This window comes from Schistocerca piceifrons, chromosome 8 (assembly GCF_021461385.2).
Source record: "Schistocerca piceifrons isolate TAMUIC-IGC-003096 chromosome 8, iqSchPice1.1, whole genome shotgun sequence".
NCBI lineage: Eukaryota > Metazoa > Arthropoda > Insecta > Orthoptera > Acrididae > Schistocerca > Schistocerca piceifrons.
In genome coordinates, this window is record NC_060145.1 from 37,780,298 (window position 1) to 37,802,989 (window position 22,692).

Here is a 22,692-nt window from a genome sequence, read left to right on the forward strand (position 1 = left end):
CATGCAGCTTCAAAACGATGCCACAGCTCATCAAGAGTAGTGACTGGCGTATTGTGACGAGCCAGTTGCTCGGCCACCATTGACCAGACGTGTTCAATTGGTGAGAGATCTGGAGAATGGGCTGGCTGGGGCAGCAGTCGAATATTTTCTGTACCCAGAAAGGCCCGTAAAGGACCTGCAACATGCGATCGTGCATTATACTGCTGAAATGTAGGGTTTCGCAGGGATCGAATGAAGGGTGGAGCCACGGGTCGTAACGCATCTGAAATGTAACGCCGACTGTTCAAAGTGCCGTCCATGCGAACAAGAGGTGACCGAGACGTGGAACCAATGGCACCCCATACCATCACGCCGGGTGATACGCCAGTATGGTGACGACGAATACACGCTTCCAACGTGCGTTCACCGCGGTGTAGTCAAACACGGATGCGACCATCATGGTGCTGTAAACAGAACCTGGATTCATCCGAAAAAATGACGTTTTGCACATTCGTGCATCCAGCTTCGTCTTTGAGTACACCATCGCAGGAGCTCCTGTCTGTGATGCAGCGTCAAGGGTAACCGCAGCCCTGGTCTCCAAGGTGATAGTCCATGCTGCTGCAAACGTCGTCGAACTGCTCGTGCATATGGTCGTTGCCTTGGAAACGTCCCCTTCTGTTGACTCAGGGATCGAGACGTAGCTGCACGATCTGTTACAGCCGTGCGGATAAGATGACTGTTATCTCAACTGCTAGTGATACGAGGCCGTTGGGATACAGCACAGCGTTCCGTAGTACCCTACTGAACCCACCGATTCCATATTCTGTTAACAGTCATTGGATCTCGACCAACGTGAGCAGCAATGCCGCGATACGATAAACCGCAATCGCGATAGGCTACAATCCGACCTTTATCGAAGTCGGAAATGTGATGATACGCATTTCTCCTCACTACACGAGGCATCGCAACATTCCACCAGGCAAAGCCGGTCAATTGCTGTTTGTGTATGAGAAATCGGTTGGAAACTTTCCTCATGTCAACACGTTGTAGGTGTCGCCACCGGCGCCAACCTTATGTGAATGCTCTGAAAAGCTAATCATTTGCATATCACAGCATCTTCTTCCTATTGGTTAAATTTCTCGTCTGTAGCACGTCATCTTCGTGGTGTAGCAATTTTAATGGCCAGTAGTGTAGCTTGCAGGTCAAAACGATAATTGTCGCCGCGAAAGTTGTGGATGTGTTAATCTACATACTAATCTCATGGGGCCTCAATCACTTGGAAATAATAATTATATAAATACCAAATTCGACAGTTCCTTGTATTATAGCGATATAACTTCTGTACTGAAGAATTCGTGTGTGTGTCTAATAATCAGCTGTATCGATAAGGCATGTGCTTTGTTTGTTCATTAGAAACTGTAAACGCCGGGCAAATTTTAGTTGATTTTCGAGAAGATTGTAGCTTTCCAGAAATAATTACACCATACTGACGGGAGAGTCTTCCAGGAAGTGCGTCTTCTGCGAATACCTGAACCAGTTGTCGACGTGGAAAAAATTGGTATTTCCCCGAAAGTGCGGGCACCTGTCGCTCGCCGGCCGCGGTCCAGGCGATCAGAATTTCATCAGGCCGCGGCAGATCTTGTGGGCGCGGTCGGGGTCGCCTCGGCGCCGTGGTGGGGGAGGTGGTGGGGAAGGCGGCTGGCAGCACTGACTGACCGCCGAGCGCCGCGCTCAGCACGCCAGACGCTGCCCAGCCGACGCTATGCCGCCGCGCAGCCGCAACACGACCGCCGCGCTGCGGGTAAGTACCGCCGGCAGGCTGGCCAACCCCACACGCACGGTTCCAATAACAGTACGTAACCCACGCACCACTGACAAATGCTCCATTAGCCATTCCATGACGCGATTACCATCTATATTCCTTGTTGCTGTTGGGTTCTTTCGTCTGAGGACTTGTTCGATGGAGCTCTACATGCTACTGGAAGTCTCTTCATCTCTGTATAACTACTGCAACCTACAACAATCTGTATCCGCTTACCTGGTCTCTCTTTACATTTTCATCCTCTACACTTCCTTCTACCACTGCCTTATGTACTACTAGATATCTCTGGATGAGTTCAATCAAAATGTTTCTTCTTGTAATCAAATTATGCCATAAAGCTGATTTTGTCTCATTTTCGATTAATGTTGTTGTTGTGGTCTTCAGTCCAGAGACTGGTTTGATGCAGCTCTCCATGATACTCTATCCTGTGCAAGCTTCTTCATCTCCCAGTACCTACTGCAACCTACATCCTTCTGAATCTGTTTAGTGTATTCATCTCCTGGTCTCCCTCTACCATTTTTACCCTCCAGACTGCCCTCCAATGCTAAATTGGTGATCCGTTGTTGCCTCAGAATATGCCCTACCAACCGATCCCTTCTTCTAGTCACGTTGTGCCACAAATTTCTCTTCAGTTCTGTTCAATACCTCCTCATTAGTTATGTGATCTACCCATCTAATCTTCAGCATCCTTCTGTAGCACCACATTTCGAAATCTTCTGTTCTCTTCTTGTCTAAGCTATTTATCGTCCACGTTTCACTTCCATACATGGCTACACTCCCTACAAATACTTTCAGAAACAACTTCCTGACATTGAAATCTATACTCGCTGTTAACAAATTTCTCTTCTTCAGAAACGCTTTCCTTGCCATTACCAGTCTACATTTCATATCCTATCTACTTCGACCATCATCAGTTATTTTGCTCCCCAAATAGCACAACTCCTTTACTATTTTAAGCCTCTCATTTCCTAATCTAATTCCCGCAGCATCACCCGATTTAATTCGACTACATTCCATTATCCTCGTTTTGCTTCTGCTGACGTCCATCTTATATCTTTCTTTCATAACCACTACAGTTCTTACCCGACTCACTCATATAATTTTCAGCAGTCTCCTGTAGCATCACATCTCAATAGCGTCTATTTTCTTTTTGTCGATACTACTCCTTGTCTATATTGCACTTTCATATAAGACCACAATCCAGGAAAGTAATTCCAAAAACCACTAGCTAACACTTAATTTCATACGTCACGTTAACGAATCTCTGTTTTTCAGGAAATTTTATTTTGTTATTGCCAAAACGTATTTTATATTCATTTTACTTCTTTCATCATAGCAAAACTCGTCTTCTATTTCCTAATCCCATTCCCCTCGCACCATCAGGCTTAATTTGATTCTATTCCATTAATAATTGCTTTAATTTTGTGTACGTTTATTTTATAAACTATTTTCAAGACACTTTACACACACCCTCTTTTCGAAATGTTTCTTGAATGCATTGTGAGTAAACCAAAGATTCTAATTTTCGCCTAATATTTTGAGTTTTAACATAATTTTATGTGGAACTAATATGTTCAGCAGGACTGGAATAAAATAAATCCTTCCAATGAGGGAGATATGTAGGAATAAATTGACGATCAATAATACTGTGTCAGACATTAATGTTTTGAAATTAACATGTAGGAGCTTTTTCAAAGCGAGGATGACGTCTAATGACTCCTTGCAGTGAGTTTAAATGATACTAATTCTTATTTCTTCCTTCCGTCTGCTTCAGTGTCTGTACCGTCTTCTTGTGCTGTTTATTGGATGCTAGTCTCCTACTGTTTGAAGCTGCACGTCTTCAAGAACACCAATTCCTGGTTTGCCAAACCGGTCTTATTATCTTACGTATGACTTACAATTGTCTTACGAGAGCGAGGAGGAAAGCTACTTGGTAACATTACAAGTAATTATTAAATTATTATAGCTCCACTTGAAGTGTAGGTAGACTGTTGAGTGCACTAAGAGAAAATATGAAAGATAATGCAAATACTTAGTCACCACAGCGCTCATGCTCATTTTGCATGTACGACACACTTCAGCGATAGTTTATAATTGAAAATATGTAGCTAACAGTATACAGGGTATCCCAGGAGGACTGGCCACTATTAAGGAATGTGACAGGACTGATCATTCGAAGTAAAAAAAAAAAGCCTAATTAATATGGGCTATAAAATGCATACCTGACACGTTTTCATATAAATTTCTCTTCTACTGTCAATTATTTGCTGCCCATATTTTGAGAGGTGGTGGAATGGACCAAAACAAATAAAGTATTGTGGTCATGGGCTCTAAAGTGCCTGCCTTAAGAGTTATATGCACTTCTTCAACAGGAGTAACGCGTTTCGCAATAGCAAACGTGAATATGTCCTCACAGCTCTGAAGGTATGCACTTGTGAGTCCATGTTTGTTGGACAACTTTTTCTCCTTTTCGTCTATACTACCACCTATCAAAATATGGAAAGCAAAGAGCTTGCAGTAGAAGAGATTTGTTTCTCAGTTGCGAAGATGAAAAATTGTTCACAGCTCCTAGGGCATGCATTTTAGAGCCCATGGTTGTTACTACACTTTTTTGCTTCGAATGATAGTTCTTGTCATAACTCTGAATATTGAGCATTCCTCCTGGGACACACTGTGTATGTACTAATAACGTAAGAAATCTTCAGACATATCCTCACTGGACTTATCTCTTCAAAACCGAAGCATAACAGCGTAAAATGCGTATAAATAACGTACTCAATATATCATTATATAGAAAAGAAAAATCGTTGGCCTGGTGACTTCAAATTAACCGTAAACACACCACTTTGCAGCATAACGAGAAAGTGGGACGATCTAGTCCCTGTGAGCATTCGGAAGCAGGTATGTTGGTAGGAAACGTATGTTCCACCGATCACGATTATCCTTGCACAATTTGCCACTCGCTTTCAGTCATTATGATATGTCAGCACAGTTTCCTACTACAGTTACTAAACCTCTCTTCCCCTGTGCGAAAGCATTCAAATTTAGACATTTCTGAAACACTTTTTGTTTCAATAAATGTCTTCTACTTTGGATGGCATTTGTTAGAACAGCAATTTATTTGCAATTAATTTTGGCTGTGACGGCATGATTCTGCGTAACACCCTTTGATTCGCGCCTCCATTTACGGGCGGTCTTAATCTGGTGGACAATGTGTATTCACACAACCTAAGGAAGAACTCGTGTCATAGCGACTCGAAACGTTGACTAAACAGATCTAAATGCAGTTGAATGAAATTATGTCCAATTTTATTTCCCTTCGTCCTTGAACTTCCCCACATACTGGGTTCCCTGTAGTATGGAGAGCCTAAATCGAAGAAAGACAGTTTTTTAACAAAAAACTCGTGATTAGTATTTTCCGAACTAAAAAGTGTCATTTTTCACATTAATGTGCATATCCACTAACGGATATTTACCCACATATATTTCGTAGGTTCTCGGTTTCCTGCGGCGTGTCCCAATGAGTGAGTATCACGCAGTCCCTTCTTTGTCCACCGTTTCGCAACCAGGACGTCCGTTTTCTTGTCGTTCCTCTTCCGCTTTCAATTTCGTATTCAATTAACTGCTGCTATAATAGGTATACTTCACTTTATTTGTAACTTGGATCCTAAGTAACTTACGTCTTTCTCTACTTAGTCATAGTGGACAGTTCTGACAGGTGACTCTCTGCTGGCATGCTAAAGGACTACCTCATTTGTCATTCACTTTACAGTACATCCACTTTACGAAAGTTTCTGTTCCGTTGATGGTATTCAATGATTAACTTCCTGCATGGCAGAAAAGAGTATTGACCAAAAAAAGTAATCTTAAGTCCAGGTAATAATACGAATACTAAGTGCCTTTTCTTTTAATTTAACGAACGCTTGCCAATTTATTTTTTCGGTCCTGAATTTTACCGTGCTGACAGATGCCCATTCTTATGAACGTTGTGCGTCCAGTTATTGAAGCTTACTGACCTATAATACTGAGGAACTATTTTTCAGAAGGTGTTAGAGCTAGTCTGTTTCACGACCTGAAGATGTGTCCTCACACTCTGAAAACTTTAATGAACTCGAAAATCTCATTAACTGTGGACAAACATTTTGCAACAGATGTGATTGCTCGCACCCTCAGAAAATATCGTGTACTCTGTCACTGGGGAAACCATTCTGAGCTGAAAACTTTTGTTTACTTCACATGTTTAACTAGTAGTGATCATGTTCAATGTAGAGTTCATTTGCGTCCATGTGCTTCTGCGTTCACGCCTTCTCCTGCGTCTGAACTAAATTCCCTGTCCACTGCCACTTGGTTGATGAACTTTGATGAAGCTTTTCACAGAGGAAGAACACAACTGGAAGTCGATATTCTGCCTTACTCTAACAAGTCAAGAAAAAACAATTCGTCACACATATGAGCAATCTTATAACTCTAACAGAAGAATGGAAAAGAAAATTGAGAATCCGCTAGGTGACGATCAGTTTGGCTTTAGGAAAAGTAAAGGGACGAGAGAGGCAATTCTGACGTTACGGCTAATAATGGAAGCAAGGCTAAAGAAAAATAAGGACACTTTCATAGGATTTGTCGACCTGGAAAAAGCGTTCGACAATATAAAATGGTGCAAGCTGTTCGAGATTCTGAAAAAAGTAGGGGTAAGCTATAGGGAGAGACGGGTTATATACAATATGTACAACAACCAAGAGGGAATAATAAGAGTTGACGATCAAGAACGAAGTGCTCGTATTAAGAAGGGTGTAAGACAAGGCTGTAGCCTTGATCTTCAATCTGTACATTGAGGAAGTAATGATGGAAATAAAAGAAAGGTTCAGGAGTGGAATTAAAATTCAAGGTGAAAGGATATCAATGATACGATTCGCTGATGACATTGCTATCCTGAGTGAAAGTGAAGAAGAATTAAATGATCTGCTGAACGGAATGAACAGTCTAATGAGTACACAGTATGGTTTGAGAGCAAATCGGAGAAAGACGAAGGTAATGAGAAGTAGTAGAAATGAGAACAGCGAGAAACTTAACATCAGAATTGATGGTCACGAAGTCAATGAAGTTAAGGAATTCTGCTACCTAGGCAGTAAAATAATTAATGACGGACGGAGCAAGGAGGACATCAAAAGCAGACTCGCTATGGCAAAAAAAGGCATTTCTGGCCAAGAGAAGTCTACTAATATCAAATACCGGCCTTTATTCGAGGAAGAAATTTCTGAGGATGTAGGTCTGGAGTACAGCATTGTATGGTGGTGAAACATGGACTGTGGGAAAACCGGAACAGAAGAGAATCGAAGCATTTGAGATGTGGTGCTATAGACGAATGTTGAAAATTAGGTGGACTGATAAGGTAAGGAATGAGGAGGTTCTACGCAGAATCGGAGAGGAAAGGAATATGTGGAAAACACTGATAAGGAGAAGGGACAGGATGATAGGACATCTGCTAAGACATGAGGGAATGACTTCCATGGTACTAGAGGGAGCTGTAGAGGGCAAAAACTGTAGAGGAAGACAGAGATTGGAATACGTCAAACAAATAATTGAGGACGTAGGTTGCAAGTGCTACTCTGAGATGAAGAGGTTATCACAGGAAAGGAATTCGTGGCGGGCCGCATCAAACCAGTCAGTAGACTGATGAGCAAAAAAAAAAGGGGGTGCATATAATGTAGAAATGTTCATTTCCGAATAGTCGTTACGTTTGTTAATAGTTCTGCCTCATAGCAACGATGGAGCACTGGTTTACAAAATATGCACCAAATAAATTTGCCAGTCTCGTTAATAGGGGAATACATTTTAAAAGGCTGTCTCTATATATTTCATGTTTATTTGCCCTGATAGCGTCATGGTATATCAAAGTATGTCATCACCCCTATTATGACCACCTGGATTAGTCGAAACGCTGTAGACGTCTACACCATAAGGTGATGCTAAATGCGGCTGATTGTTATTTATTTTCCTCAGAATCATTTCCATTTGTAGTTCTCCGTACTGTTCAATAGAAGATCACGATAATTACCAACCAGAATATGTATTGAATTAGCGCGTAATCTTTCCTACATAAACTAAGCCCATCGATCGCGAAAGTGAATTTCTAAAACGCAAAGAAGCGAATTTCTAATGGTAGTTACTTGCTTACGGATATACGAAGTAGTATATTTGCATCTAAACAACTTTCTGAAGATCACAGTGAAAGAATCAATCTACAAGCAAAATACTAAATAAAGAAGGAAAGATGTGATTATGCTTTCGATTTTTCGAAAATATAGGTGAAGGAAGTCAATTATTTGTAAAGAACAGGTGGCGAAAAACAGACACACATGAGTAAACTTTTTTTTAAAGTTAATGCTGTCAACTTCTAGGTGTTACTCTCTAATCTCTTAACACACGTCTCATCGTCATGTTTCTTCTAGTCAGTGTTTGCCACAGATTGCTTTTGACCGCCGATTCTGCGTAACACCTCAATTTTTTTTATCTTAACAGTCTACTTAATTTTCAGCATCCTTTTGTGGTACACAAACTAAATCTCTTTGATTCTGTTAATCTGGTGTTTTTCCTCGTATTGATGATTCATTTTAGCAAAATTATGTGCGGTAGACGAATATTCACAGAAATATTATGCTTGAAGAATCAAATTTGCCAAGATCGCTAACAATTCATTTTATTACTACGACAGATCTACCCTGTCATCATCTGATGTTGTAACATTATTTGGTATACACGTTTGCCACTATACTGAAAGTCACATAGAGATATTGGGTCAAATAAAACGTTACAATATACGATGATTACAGCGTAGATCTATTGAAATCGGTAATAGTAATAAAAAGAATTGCTAGTGATCTTGACAAACTTGATGCTTCAGATCGCCCCCAACAATCTCAAACAAATATTAAAAGAAATGTATTTGTTAAATTAAGGCCCATGTATGACTTAGAGTTCATTTACAGAGTAAAAAATTGCTCAAATGGCTCTGAGCACTATGGGACTTAACATCTGAGGTCATCAGCCCCCTAGAACTTAGAACTACTTAAACCTAACTAACCTAAGGACATCACACACATCCATGCCCGAGGCAGGATTCGAACCTGCGCCTATAGCAGTCACGCGGTTCCGGAACGAAGCGCCTAGAACCGCTCGGACACTGCGGCCGGCTTTTACAGCGTAATTCCCACTTTGGCTTTCTGCTGTTTAAGTTCTCCTTGCTTCCTTCGTCATACGTCACTTTGTATACAAGGTAGTGGAACTGTAGTTCATCTTCTATGCAGCCCCTAATGTTAGCTTTAAGTGTGTCGTTAATCTTATTTCCGATACTCGTCAATACTCTTCACTTTCTTTGGTTTAGTCTAAATCTATATTCTGTTGCCAGTAGACTGTTCATTCCATTCACCAGGTTCTTTAATTCTTCCAATTTTCACAGAGGATAACCAACGTATTCAGCGAATATTATTGATGATACCCTTCTACCCTGACCTTTAATCACCCTTCTGAATCTCTCTTTCATTTTCCTCATTGCTTCTTCGATATACTTTTGAACAGGCTGAGGAGAGAGACTTTATACTGACTTGCGCCTATCATCATCTGAGCACTTCACTCGTGGTGCTTAATTCTTATTATTCACTCTCGGTTCTTTTACGCATTGCAAATTGCCGGCTTTTCCTCACATCGTATGACTGTTTGCTGAGGATTTTAAACACCTTACTATACATAGCATTATAGGTCGTTCCTTTCATGGGCCGACAAAAGTCTCTCTATTTCTCCATGATTATGCTTCCGACATCATACGTGACGGTAGAACTGCCTCTCTAGTGTCTTTACCTTTCGCAAACCCAGCTCCATAGTTTTTTCGGTTTCTGGTATACAGTTCTGATCATCTGCCTCTGTACATCAGCTGGAAAACTACTTGTTTGGTCCTTCTCATATTTATCTGTCCTTACTACCTTTGAGAGGCTCGAAGTATGGCTCCAATCTCAAAGGCTCTACACACTGACTGCAATAATCGTTCAGTTGCAATTCCCTGCGGAGATTTTACAAATTCCGAAGCAACAATGTGTGCCCTTTCCACCTCGTTTTAGCGGAATAGCTGCCAGGATTCGTCTGAAACTATCGTGAAATTAAAATTGTGGAGGCAGATTCGGTTTGAGCCTACGTCTTCAAACGCAACATCCAGTATTTTTACTGCATAAATACAGTCTTCAGAACAATTAGCAGTCAATCTTTCAAATACTAACAAATATGCATGGAAAGAGATTCAGATTTTGTAGCAGTTTTTATTCCCTATTTTTCTACAGCTCGAGTATCATACGAGGTGTGCAGGTAACAAAGACCAGAGCGGTCGTACTGTTCACTTGAAATTTATTTATTCATACCCTAAAGTTGGAGGAAAACGTAGTTGGAGGAGTTGTTAAATCCATTCATAGTTTTGTCTCCCTAGTTGATATAGGTATTATAAAGGAAAAAGTACCTAACCTACTTCGTATGTCAGCCAAGAAAGCAATAATATTTGAACGATTGCTCGTAAGATTTGGTTTGCATAACGTGTATGTTGTTGTCAGGATATTAACACTAGTCCTCAAGCGTCGTTTTTTACTTTTTGTTCTTGATTTACGTAACATTTCTGTAAGATTAGGCAGCCACGCACCTACCTTCAGTATTACTGTTGATGACTACATGCCTCCTATGCATCAATAACGTGCAGCAGGAATACAAAATACAACCAACTATTTACATTTTCGATTCATCTTTCTCATCAGTTCTACTGCTTCCTTCACGCCCCACAATTTCCTCAGTATTCTCACTGTACATGCTCTGTATTATTTCCACTTGTCATAATTATGAGTGCTGCCTGTCCTGAATGAAACTCAGAAAACAGTTTTCCAAGCATTTGGTAAATATTATGAAACTATTACTTGTTCATCAGTGTTAGTATTTTGAAACATTAACTGTTAGTTGTTTTGAAAACTGTATTCATAAGGTAAGTGATTCTCCTCAATGCCCATGTTATATGCAGTCGCATGTTCTAAACATTATTTGATTTAGGGCTTTTTATTTTCGAATATTCTCTTAAATGTACTACATTATTAGTTACTCGTACGGCTGGGATCTTTACTGTGTATAATTGAGTGCTGAAACCTGTGTTTGACTATAGCTGACGTCTCGGCATTTGTTGGAAGAGACGAGCTCGATGGAGTCACAGTTTTCAATAACTTTCTTTACCTCATCGACGTAATATCTTCTCTTCCCTTTGTTTCATGCCCAGTGGTGTCTCCGGAAAGGAGACTACGAACCAGAATGCGTAACGTATTTGAAATGTTTCTGGCTCGAGTAGTGCAGAGATTGTGGCAGACCTTGTATTTCTTTCCTGTTTACTTCTCAGTTCCGCCTCTACATTTCTATTTCACGAGCTACCTTTTGGCGTTTGATGGAGGACACGTTAGGTAGCATTATGGTTTACGCTCTTTCCTCTTCAAAAGGGAAGCAGAGTGCGGGTGAAAAGACTGCCGATGTCTTCTTAAGAGCTTGAGTTATATCGAGGAGATGCTGCAGAGATGGGATATCGACTGCTGTGACAGATTTTCAGCTGGTAATATGTCTCTGTTAACAAATGCTGTTTTGTCAGGCAGCATCAGCATCCAAACTGACTCTACGTGGAACGTAAGCTCTTGGAGTTTTACTGGTAAGGATCTCAACGATACTTAACGCTGCGTTTGCAGCATATTCTTTGGAGTTCTGTGGGTATTTCGTGGAGCACTCACGCTTACTAAACGAATCAGTGACGAAACGTGTAACACTTCTCTGAATTTTCTGTATCTCTTGTGTTAATTCCGCCTGGTTTGGGTCACAGACTGTGAAAATCATTTAAGAATCAGTCGGACGAATGTTTTGTAAACCACTTGTTTCTTGAACGAATTACATTTATTTAGGGTTCATCATATGAATTATACTCTGACGTAAGTTATTCCAATAAGTAGTTTTACGTAGTCGTTCCAATTTAAATCATTCCGGTTTAAATCATTCCTGCTGGCTAGTTGCCACTGATTCATATCCGATAGTGTAATCGAATAAGAACAACCCTTCCACCAATAAAAGCACTATGCTTGTTTGTGCCTGGGATTAATTGCCAATCCTAACACCAAGCAGTAGCCTTCTACATCTCTTCCTGTATTTCTCTAGAAAGTTTTAGATTTTACTGATCACTGTCTTCATTATGTTGAGCTCCGCCGCTAGTAGACATGAATATTAATGACTACTGAAAAGTGCCACAGCTGTTTCAGTAGAAATTTATAAGGTTACGACCGCTTTCGTGGTTTTACATCATTAGGTCTAACGTTACATATGACAACCAGACGTTTTGTGATACGACCACAACACGTAACCCGATATTCTAAAATAACAAGACCGGTCGTGTGTATTAAGACATCTGTGGTGGTTTCCACTGATCATTAATATTTCCCGTAGAAACAGCATTATCACTGAAGAACTCCACAGAGATTCCGACGGTATCGGCCTGATCGCTTATACGTACGTCGTGAGCGGTAAGGGTCCTGTAGCAATCTCGGGGTCTTCCAGAAGGTACTTCTACATCTGAAGATGTCGACGAATTACGAACAATACGGCGAGTTCTATCAGGTGTAACGTGTTGAATCCAGTTGCAAACTTGCTTGGATACTCCTTAAGCTCATATTTTGTTCAATAAAAGATAGTGCGAAACCGTCTTCTGGAAGTCAAGGAGTAAAAACTGTATCTTCTCCAAATAATCATAACAACAGGGCATTAAGCGCATTCCGTGTTTCTGCAAGTGACTGACGTCAGAGACATAGACCTATATTTATGCGCGTATATCCGACGTACTGGAAACGGAAAAAATCTGCCATTTTTTTCCAACTGTTTGAAACATTACTATCTCCAACGACCTGCGACAAACAGTTGCTAGGAGGAGAAGCAAGGAAGTTATTTCGGATCGTCTATATAGTATCACACTTGTGCTTCATCAGGTCCTGACGCCTTTGCACTGTTAACGAAATTAGTTCCTACTCCACTATCACTTATGTCAGTACCTTCTAGACTTCGCCCAACCACGTGACGCTAGGTGAAGCCTCATATCTCTTCCAAGAGGAAGTGTCAACTCGTAGAACTCGGTAGCTACCGCTATTCTGGTAGACCATCAATGAAGCTGCAACGGATCCTTCACGCATCACTGAAACAAGTTTGCTTCATTTATCCATCCAGTTTCACCGTTCTCTAAACCATCGGATGCGTTTTGCACGGTGATGAGGTAAATGAGACAGTCTTGTGAAAGATACCGATGCTCATAAAGCACGACTACTAGTTCTAACTGATATTATGCATTAGGCGTAAGGGTATCCCTGTCAAACTGTGATCAGAGGTTGTTTCACAGCCTATGCGTCGCTACAGGAACCATCCTGAGCTACGTTTAAATTTAGTTGACTGTTCTTGCCAAATGGCTCCTGCAGAAAGTATTAGGGAGTTCTTCCAGACGATCAATCAGTTGAGTCTGTCAAAATAAGATCGTTGCTTGTGTGAGTAGTACAGACGGTTCGTGGTAGGTTCTACAATATCGTACGTCTCTAAACGAGAGAGTACTTTTAATGAAAAACAGAAACGCCGGGACGAGCCTTGTTACCTACGGAAGCGTTGGTACTTAAGTGAACTGTTTGTCCTATTTCACTATTTTATCTGTAATGGATAGAATAGTATGATCGGACTTGATGAGGGCTCTACAGGGTGATCAAAAAGTCAGTATAAATTTGAAAACTTAATAAACCACGGAGAAATGTAGATAGAGAGGTAAAAATTGACACACATGCTTGGAATGACACGGCGTTTTATTAGAACAAAAATAAGAAACTAAGTTCACAAAATGTCCGACAGATGGCACTGGACAGCAAAACTGCTATCGTGATGGGTGAGAGTTACGCCTATATGTTACAGAATCGCATCATCCCGAGCCTGGCTGATAAACACCTGCTGGAACGTACGATGATTATGCAGGATGGCGCTCCACCCCACATTGCTAGACGCGTGAAAGATCTCTTGCGAGCGTCGTTTGGTGATAATCGTGTGCTCAGCCGCCACTTTCATCATGCTTGGCCTCCCAGGTCCCCAGACCTCGGTCCGTGCGATTATTGGCGTTGGTTACCTGAAGTCGCAAGTGTATCGTGATCGACCGACATCTTTAGGGATGCTGAAAGACAACATCCGACGCCAATGCCTCACCATAACTCCGGACATGCTTTACTGTGCTGTTCACAACATTATTTCTCGACTACACCTATTGTTGAGGAATGGTGGTGGACATATTGAGCATTTCCTGTAAAGAACATCATCTTTGCTTTGTCTTAATTTGTTATGCGAATTATTGCTACTCTTATCAGATGAAGCGCCATCTGTCGGACATTTTATGAAAGTTTGTATTTTTTGGGTTCTAATAAAACCCAATGTCATTCCAAGTATGTGTGTCAATTTGTACCTCTCTATCTACGTTATTCCGTGATTTATTCAGTTTTCAAATTTATACTGACTTTTTGATCACCCGGTATAACTGACACTTAAACTGTGGTACAACCTTGGTACATGACAAACTGAAAAGTTACGTAAACTGACTCATTTGCAGAGGATATGGTATCGCATTAGTAAAAGCAGCAACGAAAGAGCAAAGCCGCTGGCGACAATAGTTCAACGCCTGCTTCCCCCGTAAATATTTCCGCCGTACAGTAATGCTTACAAAACACTTGGTAGAAAACCAGAGGCAGCACGCATAGTGTGAGTGGACCACGTTCGTAACTTCGAAGGCAGATGCAGCCTCGGCGATAGAACGCCAGATTCCATGCCACTGTTCGTCTCTCAACTATTACCTCGCAATAAACTATTGATACACCAACTAACCAAAAAAGTAAAACACTTTTAATGGTAGAAGGAAACGAAATGAAACTTCACGGGTTGAGAGAGTATCGTACGTTATTTCAGTGATTGCAAATTAGAATCAAATTTGCTAAGAATTTTGCGGTATGAGCCGACTTATGACTGCGACGTTACACCCCTCTGGCCTCGGTGGATGCACTGATACGGTTGGGGAGGCTGTCATTAAGCCGCTGTATCCTCTCTTGAGGCACGCTGGCCCAGTCCTTATATAGGAAAACAGCGATCTGCGATTATTATAAATACACTGGAAGCAGTCTTGATCGCTTAACTTTTTTAATGGTGACAAGTTTCGATCTGTAATTTGTTGTAATTGGTTCTTGACATCCTTGAGTCTGGCACTGGGACGGAGTTCACGTCCGAACCAGTCCCACGTATCACGTACGAGGTGCGGCTAGAAAAAAACCGGACTGATGCTGGAAAACACATTTATTTACAATTATTTACAATTTCATGTTATCTCCTTCAATGTACTCTCCTCCTCGGTCTCTACACCGCTCCATACGAATTTTCCACTGTTCATAGCAATGCTGCAGATCATTTTCGGTAAGTCCATACATTACTTCCGTCGCTTTTTCTTTTACTGCTTCAACAGTCTGAAATCTAGTTCCTTTCAAAGCTGACTTGACTTTAGGGAAAAGAAAAAAATCACAGGGGGCCAAATTAGGTGAGTAGGGTGGATCATCTAAGATGGGAATGTTGTGTTTTGCCAAAAACGTCTTCACTGACAACGCACTGTGAGCTGGGGCATTGTCTTGGTGAAGGATCCATGACTTTTTTCTCCACAAATCGTTCCGTTTTCTCCGTACTCGCTCACGTAGGGTAGCCAGGACGCTAATGTAGTAATGCTGATTCACTGTTTGTCCCACTGGTACCCAATCAATGTGCACAATCCCTTTGATGTCAAAAAAAAAACAACAATCATCATTGCCTTGAATTTCGATTTTGACATTCGTGCTTTTTTTTGTCGTGGAGAACCAGGAGTTTTCCAATGCATCGATTGGCGTTTAGTTTCGGAATCGTAAGTAAAAAACCACGATTCATCGCAAGTAATAACATTTTGTAAGAAGGTGGGATCACTTTCAATGTTTTCCAGGATGTCAGAACAAATCATTCTTCGGCGTTCCTTCTGTTCAATTGTGAGACACTTTGGAACCATTTTTGAACACACTTTGTTCATGTTGAAACTTTCATGAAGAATCTGCCTAACACTTTCCTTGTCAACTCCTGTTCACTCAGACACTGCTCTGATTGTTAAACGGCGATCTTGTCGAACAAGTTTACCGATCTTTTCAATGTTTGCATCAGTTTTTGCTGACAATGGTCTGCCAGTGCGAGTGTCATCACTGGTGTCTTCGCGGCCATCTTTAAATCGTTTAAACCACTCAAACACTTGTGTTCGCGATAAACAATCATCGCCGTACACTTGTTGTAACATTGCAAACGTTTCACTTGCAGATTTTCCTAATTTGAAACAAGATTTGATGTTAACACGCTGTTCTTTCTGTACACTCAACATTTTCCGACGCACAGACAAAACGTCAACTACTTAAAACAGACGCCACGGGCAGACTGAGTGCAGGAGGCAGATGAAACTCGAGCAGTAGGCGGAGCGAGAGTCACGTGACAGGCCACGCGACTTTCAGCCTTATTGCATTCGTTTTATTGTTTCACCAGTACTAGTCCGGTTTTTTTCTAGCCACACCTCGTATGTTCTATCAGATACATATCTGAGGTTGAAAACATCCGTTATGTGTTGTTGCTATTAATTTACATCACTTGACAGATTCGTACTTTACAACAACAATAACAACAGATTCGTGACAGTTTAAGCCTGCAATGTTACTTACGTCTTATGTTATTTGATATATGGGAACCTGATGATGCTCAGACTACTGAAACTAGTTGTGAAATTTAAGTTTCTTACTAGCAGCTCAAGGCCATAATATGACATTTTTCAAATATGTATAGGAGCTCTGGGGCACCGCCTAATGAAAACATAGGCCTATTGACATATGAGTTTCTTGCTGGCCATGGGAGTCCCTACAAATCACTCAGATTGTTCACAGAGGCAAATGCCAGGTGTCGACGATCGCAGTCACGTTGAAAAATAGCTCTACTGTCGCATGACATATATCACACGAGGATACAGAATACCTGGATGTACCGCTTTACCGCTAAACTTTCGTCACCCACTACCGGCAATGACCTGAAGTCATACCCGATGGGCCGGCCGTTGTGGCCGAGCGGTTCTAGGCGCTTCAGTCAGGAATCGCGCTGCTGCTACGGTCGCTGGTTCGAATCCTGCCTCGGGCATGGATGTGAGTGATGTCCTTAGGTTAGTTAGGTTTAAGTAAGTTCTAAGTTCTAGGGGACAGATGTTAAGGCCCATAGTGCTCAGGGCCCATATGAACCATTTGAAGCCGTACCCGATGGCTCCTCACACCGTGATGCCAGGAGTAACTAACAGTGTGCGTCACCAAGACATTGGAAGAAAGGGGCCTCTCCCCCGGTCGCCACCATACTCGATGACGATGGTCATGTGGGCAAGTGCAGAACCGAGAAGAACACAATGCTACGCCATTCCTCAGCAGTCCGTGCTTCGCAGTCATGACATCACTCCAAAAGCAGCTGTTCGTATGGTAGTGTCAGCGACAGCTTAAGGATGGGACGATAATTTCCCAGCCCGGCCGCTCTTAATTTTCGACCAATTGTGCGGGATGACACCTGAGTCCATTACTTGTTCTTGGACGGCAGGTACACGTATCAAAGGGTTACGGTGCGATCCCTCCTTTGCGGCATTCGACCAGTATGCCTACCCTGACGTTCTCATGCAGTCGGTCATCAGGTCAATGACACATTCGAATTCCATCAAATCAGGATATCGCACGATTCGACGGACCAGACAAACGGATACCCACAATGTGGCCCCTTTCAAACTCTGTCAGGTGCCAATAGCGCTGTGTCACCTGAGTACACGGTCTCTCCGCGTCCTTCACAGCGATCACAACGGCTGACGCTGTACACGACACTTGTATACCTGGTAACGGCGCTAAACGAGATTTGACACTATTTCCCGCACTACCTGTCACAGAGAACTGCAATTGTTATCGTTTACATCCCATCCCGATGGCGCGTGCATGTAAGAAGCTACATTATCATCCAACAATGTCTCCTAGTTACCTCACCTTTTTTTGTCAGACGGTGTTTCAACCCAAAAAGAGGAATTCACATGGGCACTAAAAAACATGAAATATGTCAATAAGAAGTACCCCCTTGCAAATGTCATGTCTCAACTGTTAGCTAGAATGTCACACATGTAATGATTCGTGTTTATTTTACCTTACTCCAGTTTTCAGTTCCTTGAATACTTGAGTTCCTAAATGTATCTGCCGTTTCATTCTTCTATTAGAAGGCAACGTTAAAATCAAACGAACGTTTTATCATATTTCAGCTACTTAACGCCTCAGATGATGTTCGGCGTCCACTGCCAAACAAAAGTGTTTAGTAGACCTTTACACACACATACGTTTTGCTCATAGACGTTTTCTGATGTGTACTGCTTCAAACACAACGGTAAGGGGAGGTTAGCCACAGCGTGGCGCAGCAGCTGTCGTCCTATGGGATCTGGACAGGAACAAAAATGAGATTTTCACTCTGCAGCGGAGTGTGTGCAGATATGAAACTTTCTAGCAGATTAAAACTATGTGCTGGACCGAGATTCGAACTCAGGACCTTTGTATTTTGCAGGCAACTGCTCTACCAACTTCTTTTAATCTCATTTTGTTAGATTTCGTACGTTGCATTTGCTCGGTGCGGACGTCGTAAGACACCCATTTAAGTTCGTTGTTGTCCGCAGCTCGTGGTCGTGAGGTAGCGTTCTCGCTTCCCGCGCCCGGGTTCCCGGGTTCGATTCCCGGCGGGGTCAGGGATTTTCTCTGCCGCGTGATAACTGGGTGTTGTGTGATGTCCTTAGGTTTGTTAGGTTTAAGTAGTTCTAAGTTCTAGGGGACTGATGACCATAGATGTTAAGTCCCTTAGTGCTCAGAGCCATTTTTTTTTAAGTTCGTTATTAATCGATTAACTCAGTCTTTTTATTACAAAGGGCAGTTAAACCCTCTGACCGAGCACGCTGACCTACCGTGCCGGCTAACTGTGCTACCCAAGCACAACTCACCAGCGGTCTTCACAGTTTGGTAGAGAACTTGCCCACGAAAGGCAAATGTCCTGAGTTCAAGTCTCGGTCCACCACTTAGTTTTAATCTGCTAGGAAGTTTCATATCAGCGCACACTCCGCTGCAGAGTGAAAATCCCATTCTGGAAACATCCCCCAGGCTGTGGCTAAGTCATGTCTCCGCAATATCCTTTCTTCCAAGAGTGCTAGTTCTACAAGGTTTGCAGGAGAGCTTCTGTGTAGGTTGGAAGGTAGGAGACGAGGTACTGGCAGTATTGAAGCTGTGAGGATGGGTCGTGTGTCGTGCTTGGGTTGATCAGTTGGTAGAGCACTTGGCAGCGAAAGGCTACGATCCCGAGTTCAAGTCTCGGTCCGGCACTGAGTTTTATTCCGTCAAGAAGTTTAAGGATCAGAAATGATTAGTGACACTTAAATACAACAAACAGAAGTTTTATTCAATTTATAGCTTTCTCCAAGAGCAAACAGGCAATGAAGTCCAACTATTGCAAGAAGCATTATGCAGGGCGAGGTTCCCGCTACTAATGTACGAGCGAACTGTCGAAAGCTGACTAAGACTGAAGACTGCCAACGACTGCGACTGAGACTGGACGTGTAGCTGCCGCCGCCAATTCTTTAATGTGGTGGCCGAGGACGCTCTCAGTCGCAGCTGCTGAGGGCGTGGAACAGCGGGCACCCTTCATTGGATCTGCCGGGACCTCGCGCGGCCTGTATCGGCGTTCGTCGGAGATGTGAGTTTCCGTTGCCAGCTGTGAGACGCCGGTGATAGTGGAATCAATCAGTGAAACCACATTTTCTAATGTTATCGAATCGCCTTTCAGTGGGTTGCCATCACGGACGTTTCTTATCTCCTGGATTCCACGAAAGAACATCAATAATCTACTTGCCATCAATTCCTCTGACTACATTTCTCGCCAATCTCCAGAATCCAGTAGAGTAATAATTACATATTCCACTTAGATTGGTCATTAATCTGTTTCTTTGTTTTCGTATCTTTCCTGGTTAGTCCAACCGTGCGTCTCGTCACTGTAAACTGAGAAAACAGGTTTTTGTATGGCGTTCATGTTAGAAATCTATATCTGTAAGTCAGAACTAGTAACGCACACTGATCATAAAACATTATTTACAAACACTTTGGGACATTAATTTTGAAAACATGATCTACTTTCCCTAAAGGCCTTAAGCCATTTTTATTCTGCAATTTATGCATTCTCTTTCTGTTGTCTAGCACTCTGAAAATGAGAGTAGCGGAGCAGATGTAGAACAACTGAATCGTTGTTGTACGTTGTAAGCCACGTCTTAGTGGAGATGGTTTGCCGTAGCCTTCCTCCGACATGCTACGAAATGCAAAGTGTGTGTCACGCATATGGTTCAAATGGCTCTGAACACTATGGGACTTAACATCTGAGGTCATCAGCCCCCTAGAACTTAGAACTACTTAAACCTAACTAACCTAAGGACATCACACACATCCATGCCCGAAGCAAGATTCGAACCTGCGACCGTAGCGGTCACGCAGTCCCAGACTGAATCGCCTAGAACCGCTCGGCCACACCGGCCGGCCACGCGCATGGCTGTGATGAGTGCATTAACAGTGTAGCGTTGGATTTATGTTGTAACGGGTGAAGGGAAGGCAAGGTGGTCGCCGAACTTGACGTCCTCTTCCGACCGGCGTATCACCATCGAATAGCGTCACGGGCTCTCACTTCATGAGACAATTCGGAGAGTTTTGGAATTTAATCCAGGACATTTGCGCAAGGACTAGTAGTCAAGAAGTTTACAACATCACCTCCCTCCACTTGCCGACTAAATACTGGCAGTGAATGTTTTCCACCACCAGGATTCGAACAGACGCACCTGCAAGTAAAAGTCCTCTACACAAACTTGTATTAGCGACCTCTGCGATGTTGTTGTTGTTGTGGTCTTCAGTCCTGAGACTGGTTTGATGGAGCTCTCCATGCTACTCTATCCTGTGCAAGCTTCTTCATCTCCCAGTACCTACTGCAGCCTACATCCTCCCTCTACGATTTTTACCCTCCACGCTGCCTTCCAGTACTAAATTGGTGATCCCTTGATGCCTCAGAACATGTCATACCAACCGGTCCCTTCTTCTAGTCAAGTTGTGCCACAAAATCCTCTTCTCCCCAGTTCTATTCAATACCTACTCATTACTTATGTGATCTATCCATTTAACCTCCAGCATTCTTCTGTAGCACCACATTTCGAAAGCTTCTATTCTCTTCTTTTCCAGACTATCTACCGTACATGTTTCACTTCCATACATGGCTACACTCCATACAAATACTTTCTCCTTCTGAATCTGCTTAGTGTATTCATCTCTTGGTCTCCCTCTACGATTTTTACCCTCCATGCTGCCCCCCAATACTAAATTGGTGATCCCTCGATGCCTCAGAACACGTTCTACCAACCGTCCATGTTTCACTTCACCTCTGCCATAAAGGCGCTTTTTTGCTCTTGTAAGCTCTCCATTTCAAATTTTACATCGATTGCGGTTTATTTAGTTGTTCGGTGATCGGATTTTGAGGGAGACAACTTACAACACATAACTATTTTCCGCGACGTGTCTGTAGTTCATAGCCAAGGAATTGATAATTACGCATGATCATGACCTGCTATAAATACACGAGGTCCATAAACTCAGTTTGTTTACCAATAATGAATGTTCCTAATAATGCATTCCACGCCCATATTTTTACAACCCACGCTGACAATTTCATCATTCAGGCGAAGTTATCATGTAATTGGTGCTGTTTCTTTTCTCGCCCACAGTTTCAGAGTTTACTTCTGTCACCTATTGCGTGTTAATTGCCGTAATTTCTAATTATTAACTTCGGTTTTAGTCACATTAGAAGGGCTCACACTCGCTCCTCCTGCTTAACTTTTATACACATCATTATTAACTAATAACCACACAGTTCTTCCTCTCAACACCGTCTTTAGCATTTACTGCAACCTAGCGTCATCTTTACGATCCGAACAACACTTCTAGATCCAGACACATGGGCTCTCCAGTCTTCCTTTGCAACTGCGCAAAATATAACACTTCAAGTACTGCTTCCATGACATCGCTGTAAATATTTACTAATTCATTTTCGACATTTTGGTTACACATAATTTTGATCTTGCTGTAATTGATATTCAGAACTAATTGCACAGATTCTGTGTCACATGCACTGTCGACCTGCATCTGCACTAGAGACCGCTAGCCCCATTCATTCTGATGCCATACATTTTGATAAAACTCTAATGTAATTTGCGTTTATTCAAACTGCACGACTTGTTCGTACATAATAAATTCTTCATTCGGTAACTTCTAAAAAACAAGTTTCATAGACAGTTTCTGAAACTTGTTTCATAGACAGTTTGTAGCACTGAAAGACCTAAGTCGAAACAAGGCCCCGGGAGTAGACAACATTCCATTAGAACTAACGACAGCCTTGGGAGAGCCAGGCCTAACAAAACTCTGCCATCTGGTGAGCAAGATGTATGAGACAGGCGAAATACCCTCAGACTTCAAGAAGAATATAATAATTCCTATCCGAAAGAAAGCAAGTGTTGACAGATGTGAAAATTACCGAACAATCAGTTTGATAAGCCACAGCTGCAAAATACTGACGCGAATTCTTTACAGACGAATGGAAAAACTAGTAGAAGCCGACTTCGGGGAAGATCAGTTTGGATTCCGTAGAAACTTTGGAACACG

The 22,692-nt window shown here is 42.2% G+C and overlaps 1 protein-coding gene across 3 annotated transcripts in view; it reads left to right on the plus strand.

The window, feature by feature from the left end:
- The first annotated feature begins 1,700 nt into the window (after positions 1-1,700).
- Positions 1,701-22,692, plus strand: part of LOC124711128 (retinitis pigmentosa 1-like 1 protein) — a 95,796-nt gene continuing 74,804 nt past the window's right edge. For all 3 annotated transcript variants that reach the window (XM_047241019.1, XM_047241020.1, XM_047241022.1), the window contains exon 1: positions 1,701-1,780. In XM_047241019.1, coding sequence (XP_047096975.1) covers positions 1,742-1,780 — 39 coding nt within the window. In that variant the 5' untranslated portion in view covers positions 1,701-1,741. The remainder of the gene's footprint in view (positions 1,781-22,692) is intronic.